Source organism: Muntiacus reevesi, chromosome 18 (genome assembly GCF_963930625.1).
Source record: "Muntiacus reevesi chromosome 18, mMunRee1.1, whole genome shotgun sequence".
In the NCBI taxonomy this organism is placed as follows: Eukaryota; Metazoa; Chordata; class Mammalia; order Artiodactyla; family Cervidae; genus Muntiacus; species Muntiacus reevesi.
In genome coordinates, this window is record NC_089266.1 from 53,340,460 (window position 1) to 53,359,442 (window position 18,983).

The following is an 18,983-nucleotide window of genomic DNA, read 5'->3' on the forward strand; positions in this document are numbered from 1 at the left end:
GCCCCTGGCTAAACCCACGGGGCCCACAGGGGCTGGGAAGCGGTCCCATAAAGGATGAAGAGGGGAAGACTCCACGCTTCTGTGTGAATCAGATGCTGCGTGACCTTCCTGCTTCCAGCATGGAGGACGCATCTCCCTAGAGGGCTCCCCTCCCCAGAGGGCTCCCTGTTTGCTGTTCTCTGGACCATTCCCCAGGGCACCACTGCGGTCCAAGGGTGGATGTACAAGGGGAAGGGACACAGGCTGGTGCCTCCGTGAACAGGAGGAGCAGACTGCCGCGCTGCTCTGAGGGCCGCCCGTGTGCCTACGGGGCCCGCGGGCGAGAGGGCAAGTGACGGCCACCGTGGGGCCAGGAGCGGACGTTCTGCCCACGCCCCGGCTCCTAACGGCAAGCGCGGCCTGACTCCCGGAAGGCCAGGCCCCAGGCCAGTGCCCTGGAGTTTTTCCTGCGTGGCAGTGGTCACAGTTCAAGGGCACACAGGTGGTTGTCAAAACGCCCGGGGCGGAGGACACGTCACCGCTCAGGCCGCCCAGCAGAGCTGGGTCAGAGGCTGACGGGCAGCACTGAACAAGCGCCCTGACACCACGGAGGGGTTAATGGTCTGCGCCTCTTTCAGCGGCGAGCTGGCAGCAGCGCCAGCCAGAGAGGTGTCCTCAACTTCTGCTGGGGCAGCACTTTCCTCGTGATAAGATAATGGAACGCAGGAAGCTGAAGAGGTGAAGGGAAGGTTGGGGCAAGGTGGCTGCAGGAGGATTTTATTTTCTTGCGCTTATCATCCGATTCCAAATGTGCATTCCATCAGGCCAGGGCCGTGGGGCCCGCCTGCTCCACATGTATGTGACTAGAGCTTCTGTTGTGACGCGTTCTTATATTTTTGAGGACATTCTTTCCTCCCCTAACGCTTTGAACCAGTAAAGTTATTACCCCAGCTTTGGCCCCCAGTCCAGAGGGAAGCTCTTTCTCAGCTGGAGGGGCTGGAAAGCATGGACAGCCCAAAGCCCCCGCTCACACGGGAAGAACAGCGGGGGCGGATGTCTGCACAGGGGCAGCCAGCAGCAGGTGTCAGGGCCCCCCTGATGAAACCTCTAGGCCCCTCTCGTCTTCTCTTCCCTGCCCGGCCAGCAGCAGGCCAGACCCAGGCTGTATCCGTGCAGGCCGGCTTCCTGTGCCACCCCACACACCCTGAACTCAGCAGGGCTCAACTCCTGGTTGAGTTGAGCTGCCAACTTGAGATTCTTAGCGGTTTTTGACACCCTGTTCTGACTCCACAAACCACATAAGGGGTCTGGCACCAACCAGAGAAAGGGCAGGAGGCTGTGGGGTGGGCCGTGCCCTCGCCAGGGGCTCTGCCCACCCACTTTCCTGCCCTCACCACCAGTGGCATGAGCAACAATGCTCCCGAAGCCACCCTAAGCACTGGGCCACGGAATGAGCACCCTTCAGCTCACAACCAGAAACCCTTCCCTGACCCGGTCACAGAGGGGCCGCCACCCCGTCCCTGCACCCGGCGCCCCTGCAGAAGGAGAGGAAGCTTCCCCAACAGCAGGCAGCCCCTGGGTCAGAAAGAGGGGAGGCTTTCCCTGTGCCCTCCTCCACAGGCTGTCTGGGGGCCTGATGTCCTGGCTGTGAATCCAGCTCCTCCTGCTATCAGCCGAGTGGCCAGAGACTCACAGTCACCCCCCCTCTCTCGGGTCCCTCAGATGGTGAACCTCTTTCCCTGCTCAGCTGAGAGGGTTCAATGAGATGATCCATCATCTTCTCCCACACAGGGCCTTACGCAGAGCAGGAGATCAAAAACACCTTTGTGCAATGATATTCAGAAGAGAAGGACCACAGTACTACCTAGAAGATGCTCTGGAGTCTCCCAGGATTATGAATTCTAACACTGAACGCCAGAGCTTCACTCAGATGAGCTGTGCCCATCCTGAAAATCAGATGGAAATACCCTTCCCCACAAACGCCGTACCCACATGCAGACAACAAAGAACAGAACCTGAAATCAGCCGTCCTGGGTGTGAGTGCCCTCTCTGCCAGCACCGAACGCAGCAAACCATCCTGTCAGGAGGGACTAACGTGACCTGCATCTTACAGATGAGTAAACCGAGGCATGAAGAAGTTAAGGGATTTTCCCAAAGTCACACAACCCCCAGGGTCTACTGTGAACACCAAGTTAGAAGATGCGCGTGGAAGCAGTGCCGGGGAAAAGCCCACGGCCCGAGGCAGTGCATGTACTGATCCCAGGTCACCGAGGACCGCCCACTGGCCGCACCACCTTCCTCTCGCTCCGCGGCGCTCACTCCAGAGCGCTGGAGAAGACGAGGGCCATCGTCGTCTCGCTCACATCTGCAAGCGCGTTGTCTCTCTCCCTGCCTCCCGTCCTCACCCTCCAGCCGCTCCCCATCCCTCCCCAGCATGCACTCCACTGGTGCCCCAGTTCCCGCCCAGTTTTCCGTTTCCCTTTCGAGGATGCTGTAGCTGGACGGACGAGAGACTGGATTCCAGGGTGTGCTCAGGACGGCCCCTCCTCCTCCCCAACCTGCTCCTTCCTTTCACTCAGCCTGCCTGCTCAGAGCAGGAGAGACGTGCAGTCAACGCCGGTAACTGCTACTAATCACAGGTGACAGCGAGAATGTAAACAACACAGGAAACATCCAAATGCAATCCAAGTGGCAAGGAAACACGGCTCGCTGGCTCCTTCTCTGGAAAACATGGCTTTCCTGCCACCCTCTTTCAGACACTCTGCCCATGAACGCCCGGTGAACACGCACCCCAGAAACCAAGAGCTTCTGAAGAACGGGAGGACTGAGCGCTGAACTGTAATGCTTCCTCTGGGAAGGACTTTCTCGAGTCATCCAATTTTCTATTTACAGCAATCATTTCAATGTGTCCGTTTTGTGGGGGGGGGAGTGAGGTGCCAGAGATCAGACACCCCTTTGAGAATCCACTCAAAGCTAAGAAACCTCTCCCAGGATAACATAAAATATTCTGCATGTCATTTCAAGGGTTCTTAGACCCCAAGGTGAAACCCATTTTCTAAAACACGAACAAGACACTAAGGGCAGAAGACAATGCGGGGAAGTGCAAACGTCTTCCAAACATCCGAGAGGCGCAAAAGGGCATTTCTAGGTCTGTACTCACCACATCAAGCCTAGGACATGTGTACAATGTACTCACTGAACAAACCCAGGACCAGGCATCTTTGTTCTTATTTTCTTTCTTTCTTTTTTTTTTTGCTGCTCTTTACATCGACAGTGTGCTTCTAAACCAGCTCCTTCAATGCAAACTGGGAACTCAATTGACTAATTGCTGTGAATAAGTTCCACTTGGTTCGCTTAGAGCCATGGGTCAGCAAGGACCAAGAACATGTTGGGTGTGACTGCGTCATTAAATGACATTTCCCAAGCCCACAGAAAATGGGGTTTTAAGGGTCCGGTATCAACTCTAGGTACTGTCACGGCCCTCCATTAATAAAGACCTCCAACCGACGTCACCTCCAACCGCCTGATTTTGGAACAGTCGCTGTGACTTTTGTCTGTGGGGCTGGGGGTAAGAAGGGAGGGGGCCGGGAGAGGACGGAGGGGCTGCTTCCTCTCAGGGGCTTCTTACCTCTGTGCCTGTTGGTCGTCTTATCAAACATCAGCATTGCATCCTCCACCTGCAGAGCAAACACAAAACAGAGTCTGCTTCAGGAACTTTAACAAAATACAGGACACGTTACATGTTCAGGGGAGGGGCGCGATTTCCATTATAGAAATCATGTTGCTCATTAAAACGGCTTGAAAACACAAATATTAAGAGAGAAAATAAATCACTGTCTTTCCGTCTTTCCAACCTAGCACAGCCACATTTAGCATTTAGTGTTCTTCCCTCTAATTTTTGTAAAAATCTATGCCTATGGCTTCCCTGGTGGCTCAGTGGTAAAAAAAAAAAATCTGCCTACCAATGTAGGAGATGTGAGTTCAGTCCCTGGGTCAGGAAGGTTCCTGGGGTCGCTAAGAGTCAGACATGACCAAGGACGAATGCACGCACGCCTATTTTAACACAGTTTAAAATCATATCACACATGGAATTTTCCCCTTGTTCTTTTTTATTTAGATAATATTACAACACTGCAAACATTTCCCAGATAACTACATCACGAATACTCTCTTTTATTCCCCCAGTTTTTTTGTGGTAATATACTCATAACATTACAATTGCCATTGCAACCTTCTTCAAGTGTACAGTTCAGTGGTATCAAACAGATTCATAAAGTTGCAGGAGCATCACCACCACTCATCTCCAGAACTTTTTTCCTCTTGTAAAACTGAAACTCTACCCCCTTTAAGGGGGACCCCCTTCGTCCCCTCAGCCTATGGCAGCCACTTGCCCACTTTCTGTCTCCAAGACTGGGGCCCCTCTGAGTATTTCACATAAGTAGAATTACACAGGATCTGTCTTTTTTTGTGACTGGCTTATTTCACTTAGCATAATGTCCTCAAGGTTCATCCATCTTCCATTTAAGTATAGATCACATTTGCTTATCCACTTGCCCATCGATGAACACTTGGATTTTAGCTATTGTGAATAATGCTGCTATGAACATGGGTGTACAAATATCTCGAGTCTCTGCGTTCACTTCTTTGGGATATATACCCAGAAGTGAAACTGCTGGATCATATAGTAACTTGTATTTTTGGTTTTTTTTGAAGAACTGCTGTACACAGTGGCTGTACTACTTTTCATTCCAAACAAAAGTGCACAAAGGTTTTATTTCTCTACATCCTTGCTAATACTTGCTATTTTCTGCCTTAAAAAAAAAAAAAAAAAAGTAGCCATCCTAATGGGTGTGAGGTGTTATGAATACTAGCTTGACTGTCATGTATTTCATGGAGAGAGATGCTATAGCTTACTTAATCATCCTTCTGGATGTTTCCAGTTATAAACAATGAAACTTCAATATTTTGATTGTTCTGGGCTGAACTGTCTCCATCCCCCACCCCTGCCAAATTCATATATTGAAATCCTAATGCTCAGATTCTGAGAAAGTGACTGCATTTGAAGACAGGATGTAAAGAGGTAACAAAGTGAAAATGGTCACCTGATGGTTAGTTAAAACGGTTCCAATGAGAGCTGACTCCTTGGAAAAGACCCTGATGCTGGGGAAGACTGAGGGCGGGAGGAGAAGACGATGACAGAGGATGAGATGGTTGGATGGCATCATTGACTCAATGGATATGAGTTTGAGAAAGCTCTGGGAGGTGGTGATGGGCAGGGAGGCCTGGAGTGCTACAGTCCGTGGGGTCGCGGAATCACACGCGACTGAGCGACTGAAGTTAAAATGCGGTCCCCTTAGGGGTGGCTCTGATTTAGCATGGCTGGGGTTCTTACAGAAGAGGAAGTCTGGACACAGGTACAAAGAGATCCACACTCACGTCCCACATAGGCCTAAAGAAACCACACGTACGCAACCAGGTTTGGCTTTGAAGTCCACTCCTTTTACTTATGATCTAGTCGTTCATTTGCTTCCCAGGAGACACATGGTGAGTGCAGGCGCTACTCTAAAGCCATCAGCCATCCACTTGCAGGCTGTGCCGGGTCTGGCCAGGCATGGAGACTGGTCGCCCCAAGCATTTTGTGCCCAAGACTGGCAGTGAAAATACAACACAGAACTTCCCTGGTGGTCCAGTGGTTGGGAACCTGCCTGCCAGTGCCGGGGACACGGGTTTGACGCCTGGCCGGGGAAGATGCCACAGGGCAGCCAAGCCCCCGCACCACAGCCTCTGAAGCCCAGGCGCCCGTGCTCCGCAACAAGAGAAGCCAGCCCAAGGAGAAGCCCCGCGTGCTGCACTTTTCGCCGCAACTAGAGAAAGCCCACGCACAGCAAGGAAGACCCAGTGCAGCCAAAAACAAATAGATGAAAATTAAAAACAATACAATCTTACCATGCGGTTGTGGGTGGACAGAACTGTTAGCCAGGAGGCTCCACGCTTGGAGCAGTTTCAGTGTGGGGGGTGTGTGTGTGTGTGTGGCGGGGAGGACCAAGCGCCGTTCACTGGAGCTCAGAGGCTCACAAATGAGCTCGGGGGCCTGAGCTAAGTCAGCTGAGAAAAAGAATCATCGGCTATTCATTCTCACTCCTCCCAGATGACAGTCTTCAATGGAGGGGAAGACACTGGGCAAAGCAATAAAACCAGGTTTAAAATGGTGCCTCCACACAAATCAAATCTATTTTCCTAGATGCTATCAAACCTAACAGGGGGAAGAGCAAAGTCAAGGTAAGAATGGAAGAAGGGGTAGGCAGGCCAGACACAAACCTCCCAGGGACTGGCCTAACGTCAAAATCCCTTCTGGAGGCAGGGCCCCCTTGTGTTGCTAAGCAACCGAGCCTGAACAAACAGGCTCCCGGGGCCTTCCCCTTCTGCTCCCCATTTCCACAGTCAGCGACTGGGAGAGCGATGGCCCTGCACAGTGACTGCTCCTCTAGCAGGGAGCTGCCCTCTCTCCCCCAGGCGCCAGGCTGAGCGAAGCAGGCGATGCTAGTCTGGATGGGGGGGTGCCTTCACCAGACCCTTCCCCGGCCAGGCAGGCTTGATGAGCCCCCAGATACCTGCTGAGACCAGACACACCACAGCGGTCTGCCTCCCGAGCACCCCTTGAGCGAGACCGCCAGAGGATCAACTGGTTTGTTTGTACACAGAGGCGTCACACTTGCACATATGGCATCGCAGACCCAGACCCTGGGCCTCGACGAGGATTCCACCGCCTGGGGTGCGGGCTGGGGCTGGGGCGACGGGTGAAGCCTGCCGGGTATCCCGCAGGTAAAACTGACATCTGTTTCACACCCATCGCCATATTTTCTAAGAGGTTTGCCAAGTCCTTATTTTGAGCTGAAAATGCCTAATGGTAAGAAAAACAGTCTCCCTTCTGTGTTGGCCATGTTCGGATACTGAAACTCAGATCCCCTTAGGAAATAAATATTTTGAATTAAAAAAAGTATTTTCAATCCCCACCCATCCCTGCTGCCCTTTTCACAGTGTTTAATTGGGTCCCTCTTTTCCTTCTTATGTTTCAGCATTTTCTGACGCTGCCCTCCTAACAACTGCTCCACCCTGGTGAGCGAGGAGGAGGATCTGTGTATGTGTTTTGGGGGCAACCATTGTCGTAAAGAACAGAGCTCTTTCCTCTACAGACCAGTGAACAATGGGCCTCGCAAAGACCTCCTGAACAGATAAAGCGACGGGACGCAAGAAAAATTCTATTAACACTTTACAAAACAGAGCATCTAAGGAGTAGCTAGAGAGAAAAGAGAAAAGGGGAAAAAAAAATCAGTATGAATAAGTCCCCGTGCTTGGGGGAAGAAAACTTTTCAGTGATTGCAAAACACTTATTAATTCAGAGAAGCCAGCAATGCGATGGAGATCTGGCAGAACAGCAAGAGCTGAAACTGGAAGAATGTGAACATAAAACACTGAATAGAATGAGAAACACGGCCTCACATACGGGGCTGTTTCTCACGGTTCTATGTGGATCAAACAGAAGCGGCTTGTGTGAGTCTCCATCACACGAGGACGTGAGGGATACGGTCAAGGGAGCTGGTATTCAGCCCCAGAGACAGCAAACCGGTAACTGTCTGGCTGTCTCTCCTTCTCCCTCCCTCTCTCACACACAGAGGTAGCTGCCTGGCTGTGCCTAGTCCAGCCTGCAAGCCAGACCTCGTTCACGGAGCTGGAAGAACACAGGGGAGCTGGCAGGCGGGCGGACACGGGCATTTCTCTGACTTGAGGGAGAAACACCACTATCCCTGGTGGAACACGGCTTCAAAGGCCCCCACCCTCCTGCTCATGATCAGCACTGGAGTTGGTTTTGCGTGCCCTCATCGGTCCATACAGATTTCTTTGTATATACCAGAGCTGGGGGCCCACAGGCCTAGGGGTCCCGTGGGTTCCTGGGGTGGGGGTCAGGGGAGGTGGTGTCTGAACCTGAGCGTGTTTGACCCACGTCCTGGCACCTGCCTGATCTGTCTGGGGAGAAGAAGCGTGTTCCAACCTTGAGATCTGCCTTCCAATAACCACAGGCAGGTATAAAACACAGCCCTGACATCCTCGACGGTGTATCTTTGCAAGCGACAAAGCAGGGCCAGTAACTCTGAAGAGAGCTGCTTGGGGATGCCCCTGTTGTCGTCCGACACCAGGGGGTCATGAACCTGTAATCCCGACCCTCGCAGGGTTCAGAGGACACTGTGACTGCCTCAGAGGTGCCCCATGCACACCCCGCCCCATCTGAGAGTCGGTTCTGGGGAGCCACACTGTCTCCATGGCACGGTGACTGCGCAGGGCATCTCAAACCTCCTCCCCTTAGCATCACCCAGAGAACGGGTTAAAACAGACGCCCCTGGGCTTCAGCCCCAGGCCGTCTGGTTCAGGAAGCGGCGTTTGCATTTCTAACAAGCACCAGCTGCTGGCCCCAGCATGGACCCCACTCTCCAGGTGCTGCTCTAAGGGAGGAGAGACAGGAACAGGAGTTACAGACACCAGACAGAGCGGCTTCTTCCTCTCTGCATACACTCAGGGCTCAATACACGTGCCCAATTACTCTCACACAGGCCATTGAGGCACGTCAGCACGGCAACCGTCATCCCGCTCTGTTCCCTGTCTCTCGGACATGTGTACGCCAAGATCCTGAAAATGACGACCTCAGAGCCACAACGGAAAAGGACTCCAGCTAGTGGCTACATTATTAAGTCCGCTTAGCTGTGATCAGAAAATCTAATCCATTAACATTACTTTTATGTGACATGTATTTATTAGGTATGCACTAGTTGTGAAGCATTAGTCTAAGTTCCGAATAAGAGGCAAATTATATAGGTTCATGGTATACAATTGCATTAATGACCCCCACACCCTTTATCTTGCAATTCTGTATCAACAGCTCCCCTTTCAAAAGAGGCAAAGTCTATCTCCCCATCCTGTGTATCTGGACTTGACTTGCTGTGGTCAGTAAAAGAGCTGGAGAGGATGGTACGCCTGTGGAGGGCCTGGCCTTGCGAGGGTCTCTGGGTTCCAGTTTGTCCTCTCTGGCATCTCTCTGCTGTCCCCATGAAACAGACATGGCCAGCCTGGCCTGAGACAGGATGAGAAACACGTGGAGCAAGGCCAAGTGCCCTCAGGGACCCCGGTGAGACCAGCTTAGACGGGCGGACAGCTGGGCAACCCCAAAACATGCACGTGAACCCGGCTGAGTCCAGCAGAACCACTCCCGGTGCACTCTACAGACTCCAGACTTGGGAGATAAACAGCTAACCTCTACCACAAAGGTTCTGTGGTTGTCTGTTAAACAGCGTTCTTGTGTGGCAACAGGTAACTCTCACATGGTCCCTGCTTTCTCTCTCTCAAAAAAAAAAAAAAAAAAAAAAAAGCTTTTGGTCTGTAAAAAGATACACAGGCAGTCTCAAGTAATACCAGACAGTGAAGACAGACAGGAATAGGGGTGGAAGGAGGAAGGCGGACTATGAACTGAGTATTAAACCATAGATTCCACCTTCCAAGTGGAGTACAAGTATTAGGGTGTGAAGGGACTGCTTCTACATCTCTTCCCAGCAGCGAGGTTGGAGACCGAGATCCTGGAAACGCCAAAATAAGTTGGCAACACGCTCCTCAGCAAATAAGCACCATGAAAATCTGCAGTCATTAGCACTCAAGTCAGTGGGTGATGCCTCTCTAATCCTAATTCATTTAATGAATGAGCGAACCTTCTCTATAATGAGCCGAAAGATTTACTGTGAGCAGACGTTCTTGCTGGGTGATTTCAGAAGTAGGCAGAAGATGCTGGCCATATCCAGAGGGGAGACGTTAGCCCGCCCAGCTCCTACACTGCCTGAAGAGAAAAGCTTTCAAGTCACAGATCAAAGCAGCGCCTCGCAAGAGAGGTCAAAAGTTCTGCTGGTCAGGTGGGTTGGCCGAAGGTTGGAACCCCAGGCGGTGCCCTCAGACCCCCGCCGCTTCTGCCTGCGGTTTGGCTCCACAAGTACGCAGCAGGTGAGCGATGTGGATCTGGGGAGGCAGAGCACTTGGTTCCAGGAGAGGACGAAGGGTGCCGGGCCACAGCTGAGCGTGGCAGGCGGTGTGGCCCAATGCACGGGCAGGATCCAGGCTCCAATTCCAGCTCCACCAGAGGCTCGCTGAGGACAAGGCACCTCCTTTCTCAGCCCTTACATCTCTCATCTGTGAAGGCAGGAAGCTGGACGAGATGGTCACTTACGACCCATCTGCAGAGATTCTGCTGAGGACCCCGAGATGGACCTCGGAGCCTGCTGGGACCACAGCCGGGAGCGTCAGATTCACCAGCGGCCCTTCCAAACCCCCTGCGCCCCGAGGACGTTCCGCAGTTTTACTGTGGCTGGCCAGCAAGCCCGGAGAAATGTCCCACCCCCTCCCGGCACACACACACACACACACACACACACACACCACAAACCACACGTATCCAGAACAAAGCAGGAAATGGCACTTCAAGTGATCCTTAAATCATCTGGTCAGACACAAGGAGGGAGACGGAAAGGAAGAGAAGAGACCCAAGCTCTTCAAACTCCCCCGGAACAAATGCCTTTCAGTGTTGCTTCCTGCTCCCACTCAAACACTCCAAGCGTTCGTTTCAATAAACACCCATAAATGCGATACCAGGACACTACAGTGTGCAGGGTTTAATGGGTCTGCTGATGCTCTATAAACTCCAGGCACTGAAGTCATAAGGGTGGAGTGAGTCTTATACACGGGGCAGGCCTGCCCAGAACAGAGGAGCCTGGGATCTGGGCTGGAGACCTAGGTGGCCTTATCCCCGGGAGTATTTCTGCACAAAGAGTGGCATGGCTCTGCGCTTTTGCCTAAGAACTGGTTGAGGGTGTCTAGTTTATTGAAATGAGACTTCTCAGCACGCTCCAGCCTTGACAAGAGTAAGGACAGCCTGTCTTCAATCATTGCCCAAAAGGAAGAAAAGAGGAGAAAAAGGAGCAGGCAGGAAAATCCCATTAGCTCACACTGAAATCTAGATCAGTAGTTTTCAACCTTGACTGCTCACCAGAATCACCTGAGGAATTAAAAAAAAAATAAAAAAAATCCCCATTGCTGGGGTCACACCCCGACCAGTGAAATCAGCCTTTGGTGGGCAGGGGGTGGCAGAATGTTTACAGCTCCCCCAGGGATTCCAGGTGCAGCCAAGGCTGAGAACCACTGCCCTAACGGGTAAATACAGCAGAGTTGAGCCTTCATCACAGCGTATGTGGGTGGAGATGGGCCCTAAATATAAAGGGGGCATCCCCTGGATCGTCAGCTGCCTGAAGGCTGGCTGTTTGTCCCCTGCTGGGTCCGCAGGCCCTGTACCACAAGTGGCTTTGGGGGGGCTCTCCTCACCTTGTCTTGGTCTTAGGACAAGACAGTCAAAGTTCCGTTCTGTAAGGAGGCTCGGAAGGGCCAAAAACTGAACACAGGACTTTAGGAAACCTAAAGAAACTGCTGGATTTCTTTTTCACCACCATCAATAATATTTTCACTTGTATTACTGCTTTGGTCTGCACAACAATCCCTGAAGGCAGGGTTACGACAAGCTCTCTGAGCCTCAGTTTCCGCCCTGGTGGTCCTGGAGCTGGGCCCAGGACTCCGCAGCTGGTGGTCTGAGTCCATGTGCCAGCCGGGCCTGCGTGCCGCGGCTCAGGCTCCAGGACGGCAGGCCCCCGAACCCCTAGGCCCCCAACACCCACTCGGTCCACTGACTCCTGGGAGGCTGCAGCGAGCGAGGTGCTAAGTGGGCCAGGCACTTCTTCATTCCAAGACAGAAAATTCTAGTTTGCATCTGCCTGAAGGTCTCTCTGTGTTGACTCAAGCCCGTGCCTTAAATAAGTAACAAGACAGCCTGCTGAGTTTCTCCCCAATTCTTTCTTTGGTAGTAAAATAGAAATTGCATTTGCCATTTTAACCACTTTTTTAATAAACAATTCAGCGGCATTAAGGACATTTCCTAAACTCTTCATGGAAGGCTCCTAAGTCTTACTATGACCAGAATGTTCTTTCCCCATTAGCAAGACTCTTTCACTGGCCCTATTTTTTTCCACTTTTAATTATTTTTTAATTCACTTTAAACGAATCCTTTAATTCATTTTCCCATTTAACTTAAAAACAAACTCCTGTGTTCATCAGAGAGCAGTTGTGAATTCATAAAATGGACACTTGCCATAGGAATTAAAGGGTGTGGGGCGTCTATCGTGGAGATGCAGACAGTTTACTTACATAAAGGCAGGCAAAATGTCTTGCTCAGGGATTCTGATTTCCCATGTAAATATCAGAGTCTAGGCTATGAAATGTCTTCCCCCTGAAATAATGATGACTGTAATAGCTACCATTTACTGGAGCTTAATAGGCAATTCTCAAAGCTCATTTAATTATCACAATAGCTGTGAGATAGATATTATCACACCCATTATATAGGTAAGGAAATGGTGGCTCATTGCGATTAAGTGACTTGCCTAGGATCACGCATGCAGCAAATGATGGAGCCGGGATTTAAACTCAGATGCATGCCCACATCTTTCTCCTGGTCTCCCTTGACTGCGTTCTATTTTTGAATCCCCAGGGCCTAGCGTAGCTGCACTGTCTCCCGAGTGAACCAACAAACACTGCCTTAAAACTACCAAAAAGTTAAGAGAGGTGATGAGGTAACCAAGGAGACAGCTGTATACCGCCGCTGGCAGGCTCAGGAGAAGAAAGAAGGGTTGGAGGGAGGAGCAAATGGAGGAGGCGGCTGAGGGGTCTCTTCCTTCTAGATGGGGGAACTCGAGAACCCCGGAGCCCACCTGTCCGCTCTGTGGTCACAGAGCAGACTGGGGGCACGGCTGGAACGGGCAGAGGGGTCCCAGAGCTCCGCCCTCAGGCTGCCAGAGTGGCCCCTGGGCACCAGCCCCGAGAATGCTGAGTCCCACCTCCTGGCGCCGTGAGGAGGCCTTCAGGTGGTGGCTGGCGAGTGACTGATGCACAGGACACGTGCATGGCAACAGATTTATTGCAAGTCACCGCCCCACCCCGGCAATCCCCTGGTGTGTGCACCTACACACATGCGTGTGCACACGTACACACCCCCTACACCGTTCACTGGGGGGATGCACCCAGCGCTGTGCGACGCCTCGCTGCAAGTGGGTCACGCTCAGGGACATGCCACTAAAGAAACCGTGAGTCCTCGGGGGCGCAGTCCCAGGAGGCACCTCTCAAATCCGGCAAGGCACGCGGGCGCCTGCCTGGATGGCCTCCGGTGGAAGTGGGGGCTCAGGCTGGGCCCAGCATCACCCCAGAGGGCAGGGCTGGAGGCTCCCTCGGGGGACGTCCCCGCCAGGGTGAGACAGGCGGCTGCGAAGAAGGAGGGTGGTGGGAGACGGACCAGGAGAGGCCGGGCGCGAGCTGCCAGAGGAGAAGCAGTTGGTTCTGCAGGCGTGACAGCTGTCACGCGGAAACGGCATCTGGCCTAACGGCCTCTCGAGCGGGGCGCCTTCGCGTGGCGGCGGTGAGCGCTGGAAATCCACGGCCCGTGTGCAGCGCTTGGCTGTGAGTGCGTGTGCAGGCGGGCGGGCGTGCACTGCGGGCAGGCAGGCTGCCTCAGGCTCCTTGCCCCCCAGCCCAGCCTCTCCCCGTCAGGCCGCACCTACCGTGAAAAAGGCCCAAACCTGCCAGCTCCGGAGGAGACAGGCGAGTCATTAGTGGGGCACTGATGTGCTGTAACACTCTCTTGCATTCCCATTAAACAAATACTAAACTGCTAATTGCCAAAATAGATCTCCACGACTCTGACCGAACAGGGGAAGGGTTTATAATTACCAAGTGTGAAAACGAGCAGCCTGTAAATAACCACCTCATCTGTCCTAATACGGGCTGATATTGATGGGCATGAAATAAACATCAGGACCAAATGGAAAAATCACCCGCATCTCCTGTGGCCAATGCAATCTCGAATGGTGACAAGCGTGGCTGCAGTCACAGGCTCGGGGAGGGAAGAGGGGAGAATGGACTTGGATGGGCTCAGAGGGTCTAGGATCCAAACCCGATTTTCCGTCCCTTGGAATCTCAGCAACTTCTTTCAGCCTGGAGGACAGGGTGTGGCTTGATGATGGGATGGAAGGCTGGCCTGCACCCTGGAAATGCCCAGGCAGGACCCTCTGTGACAGGCCTGCAGGGCACATTCTGTCCTGTCCCCTTGAACAGACTGGCTGGATAGGATGGAGAATTAGGGAGACAGATAGTTTTGCCAAGGTGACACATTTATTCATGAACCAGTATCTATCAAGGCTATCCTGTCTGGCCGACACAAAGAGTTGGTCGTGATGCATGGATGAAGAGAATTGGGGTTTCAAATCACCTCTGGGGTTTCTGACACCCCATGTCACGCTGCCATTAGGATAGCAAGTAGAGTCTGAAAGGGAAAGTGTTAGTCGCTCAGTCATGTCCGACTCTTTGCGACCCTCATGGACTGTAGCCCGCCAGGCTCCTCTGTCCATGGTATTCTCCAGGCAAGAATATCAGGGTGGGTTGCCATTCCTTTCTCCAGGGGATCTTCCCAACCCAGGGATCAAACCTGGGATTCCTGAATTGCAGGCAGATTCTTTATCATCTGAGCCACATTGGAAGCCCATAGATGGGTCTATCACATTCCAAAGACCTCCCTTCCCCCGACTGCACCTGAGGAGGGGCGGATGACCTGCCAGAGGTCATAGAAACGGTCTCCCCTTCACTCTCCACCAGCCTGTGATTCTGAGGGATTCAGCAGGGCTTATAGTGAAAGACTGGAGCCGAAGACAGAGGTTCCACTGGTCTCAGAATCAGTCCCGGGACTTAGAAGTGATGGGGCCCCTGCTCCCCTCCCCACCTGGTGCAGGCATCTGTTCTCCAGGCTCCTCTGAACCCTTTCTGGAGCTTCAGAGACTCGGAGCATCTCCGTCCGATCAACCCCTTGGTCGAATTCAGGAGCAGCAGTGCTTAGAGGCCTGACACTGTAGCTCCCTCTGACCCAAAGCCCAGCTGTGGCACATGGAAGAATCCTGCCAACCGCACGGCGTCAGGCACCTGAATCAGGGCACACGCAGCGCCCAGCCCAGAGCTTCCTAACGGGGCTCAACGGCGTCCCCAGACACTCTCCCCACTGCGCTGCACGAGAGCCAATCTCCTGGGCACCCTGGTCCCTGAAGTCACCCCTCAGGGTCCTGGGTCGAAGACCCCATCAAACTGTAAGGAAGGAAGGTCTGAACTACAGACAACTTTAAAAGGAATTCTACATTGTCACTTTTAAATTCCCAAAGCATCTTCAAATAATGGCTAACAGAACGTTACAGAGAACAAAGTTCACCTGCGGCAACAAAAGCGAAAGGACTTGTTCACTCAGCAAGCTTACTTTCTGTTCACAGAGGATCATAAATATCTGAGCTGGAAAGGACCAACAATGATATGGTCTGGCACAGTCATTCTGCAGAGGAACAAAGTAGCTCTCAGCCGATGCTGGGCAAATTGAGAGTGAGGGTCCAAAAAGTTCAGTGGGCTTCAGGAGTCCTGGGTTCAAATCCGAATCCACCATGTCCACCTCTGACTGTCCCGGGCAGGACTTCTGGAGGCTCAGTCTCCCTGCGTGAAAAGGGCTGATGATCACCCCAGCCCCGAGAAGCAGAAAGTAATGTAACACCCAGGGAAGTACTCGGGTTGGTGGTAAATGATGTCCCTTGCTACGGCCAGTACTCAGCACACACGGCATCTCAACAAGGATCTGAGGGCTGGATAAAAGAGGAAGAGGCTCTGTGTCCATAGCCGCAAATGCCAACTCAGTGAACTCAGTGTGGATGAGCGAGGGTCACCCTCATCAGGGCATCGTGCCTTCCATGCTGTGCTGTAAAGAGTTGGACGCAAATAAACTGTTTTTTAGAAAGCAGGTGGAATGGCAGAGCCAGCCAGAGCACATGCTGCAGTAGAATATTCCTCACAATAAAGAGAAACAAACCACTGGTTCTCAATGTGGATGGATCTCGAGGAAATTACCCTGAGAAAAGTCAGTCTCAAAGGCTTCTTCCATCCCATATGATCCCATTTCTGCAACATTCTCGAAATGACAAAATTATAGTGATGGAGAATGGATGAGTCTGCCAGGGGTTAGGGGTGGGGAAATGGACGAACCATTACACAAGGAATTTCACTGCAGTGACAGGAACACTTGTGCATCTCGACTGTGATCATCATCACTTAAATCTATATATGTGACAAAGTTTCAAAGAACAGCGCGTGCACACACACACACACGTGTGCACCTGTTAAAACCAATGATGTACCAGCATCCATTTCCTGGTTTTAACAATGTGGTACGGTTATGGACAGTATTATCATCATGGGAAGCTGGGTGAAGGGTACACAAGAGCTCTTTGTACTATTTTTACAACTTTTTGTGAGTCCTACACTATTGAAAAATAAACATTTAAAATAGTAATTTTTAAAAACCACAAGGGGGCTCATTATGTCACGCAACTCGGTGGCAGATCAGTTTATAATGCAAATAATTAGGCCCTAATTTCTTTTGATTTGGATAGTATGGGCGCAAATAAGGTGCACCGAGAGTAGAAAGAGCTAGACCCTACTCATCTTCTATGCGGCATCGGCACGTACTGCTCTGAACCAGCACTATGTCACATGGGTCTCATGCCGGGAGTCCTGATTGCCCCACCTCATCTTCTACCCTGGCCCTCAGGACACTTCACCACACAGCTCTACAAACGCACAGCGCCTGCTGCAGTGACGTACACAACAATGACTGAACAGTAAGTGCTTGCTGACTGCGTTTCAGAAAGATCTTTGCAGGATAAAGAAAAAACAATTCAACTAGGAAAGAACCTCGAACCCCGTGGTTTCCATTTCCCCTCTTTTAAGCTTTCCATTTTTTTCTCTTTTAGGCTATCAAGGCCTTCTCTTTCATTTAGGTTCTGAAACAGATCTTAAATCTTTGGAGATATTTCATACACCAAACTGTATTTATTACTACTTCTGAGATGTGGAAATATATTTACCAACACTCATCATAACTGTGAACTGGGGCTTTGGGCAGCATGGGGTGGCCTGGGGCAGAGCGAATCAGCTATTCTCCAGAAGCACGCACACTTGACGTTTCAGTTGGTCCTCATGTCATCTAGGGTGGGGAAACCATGATACCTGACAAGTTTTTTGATGTAATAATGAAGTCAATTTGAACACCACACGCCTTTCTCTCGACCTGGAGGTTGGACACCTCTGGCCTGATCTCTGAGTCAAGATCTGACCATGACGCAGATCTCTGCAAATGAATATTGACAGAATAACCAACCTCCTACTTAACCCCCTATTGAAACAACTCCCTGAAGGGGGAAATAGGAGGGAGAGGGAAAAACCCTCATCTACCCTTAAAAAAAAAAAGTACCAATTCAAGCTGCTTCAAGACCCAACAAGCATATTTTTCTTTCATTTATTTCTACATCAACACTCTGAAGGATAAAGATCTTTCTCATTTCAAGAGCTGTCAATTTGCTCTAGTGTCATGGTTTTCATCTGTTTGAGGTAGAGAGGAATTACAAAGCAGGCAAATGAAACAATGCACCACCATCTAACGTATTTTGGCAATTCGAACTGGGACCAGGGTAAAAGGAAATTAAAGAGAAATGACAGACCACACCACACACCTGTGTGGAACCCCAGTGCCACCCCGGCCTGCCCTCCACTTGCAAACTCTATGACTTGACGAAGGCTTCAGCTCTTTGCTGAAAACTGTACTATTTGCTGCACCCTAATTCTTCAAATCATTTATACATGTTGCACAACTCATACAATATTTTGCTTTCTGAAGCAGAAAAACTTCTTAGCTGCCGGTAAACTGTCAGATGCTGTTACTTTAAACACCCCCGTGAAACTGCACACGAGCTGGCAGCACGTTGCCGGATTCACTACCCTTCCCCACATAATCGAAGAGAGACAAATGCTCGCCACATGCCAGGCTGTGGGAAAGCCTCACCCCATCGAGCCTAAGGGTTCCATTACCAGGGAACTCAACAAATAAAAGGCAGCCCTAATCTCCTCCTCTAGCGGGCCCCCTCTGCCAGTGACGATGCCCCATGAAGATTGCTGGCTAATTCATTTACATTTCTTTTTGTTTTTAATTAAATTGCTCCTCGACTGCTCAGACCTGTAATTTTTCCCTCTTCAGCTGCAGGACTGGGGAGTTCTGAGAGAATGACAGAAATGCCTCCGAAGGTCTCAGAGGCCGAGCAGCACTTAGGCTCCTGCCCCTGACTGTCACAGGTGGACCACAAGGACCTGGCCAAGGGCCCTGAGAACCCAGGGCATCGGGTTCCTTTGAAATACTAGAGTAAAGGTATACCTCCGGGATACCCCCCCCCCAACACACACACCCACCACCAATTTGAAATTCAATGTAAATGTAAGAAGGGACCTGCGATACTTTTGCCAAATCCCAATGGTGTGTAGACATCGTCAGAATCTAGATTTATAATAATGTATGTGTCCACAAGCGGTGCTCATCGGGGTCCATGGACCTGGGCCCCAGCTCGGCAGCAAGACTAGTGGGAAAATCCAGAAGCTTTGGAGGGAGACACCTCAGATTCCAGTCCTACCACTCACCAGCTGGTGGCCTTGGGCAGGTGACTGGACTTCACTGCACCTCTTGAGTTGGTACCCACCTCACCGTGCAGCTACGAGCATTAAGACAAGTTAACTCCTGGGCAGCATCTTGGCTCACAAGGAGCACGGCCGCCAGCGTCGTGGCCGCCAGCGTCGTGGCCGCCAGCATCATGGCCGCCTCAGAGAGACTTCTAACGGTGCTGTCCCGGAGGCCTTTTCTCTTTCCCTGCTGTCGATGCCAAGTGAAATTAAAACTAGCAGAGAGACTGGCTTTGCTTGAGCAAGCAGGGCCAAGGATGAAACGATCTGCCTGGGCTGGTCGCTTTCTC

The 18,983-nt window shown here is 51.5% G+C and overlaps 1 protein-coding gene across 6 annotated transcripts in view; it reads right to left on the reverse strand.

The window, feature by feature from the left end:
• MSI2 (musashi RNA binding protein 2) overlaps positions 1-18,983 on the reverse strand; it is a 401,411-nt gene that overhangs the window by 138,068 nt on the left and 244,360 nt on the right. For all 6 annotated transcript variants that reach the window (XM_065911079.1, XM_065911078.1, XM_065911080.1 and 3 more), the window contains one exon: positions 3,608-3,656. In XM_065911079.1, the coding sequence (XP_065767151.1) occupies positions 3,608-3,656 (49 nt within the window). The remainder of the gene's footprint in view (positions 1-3,607; positions 3,657-18,983) is intronic.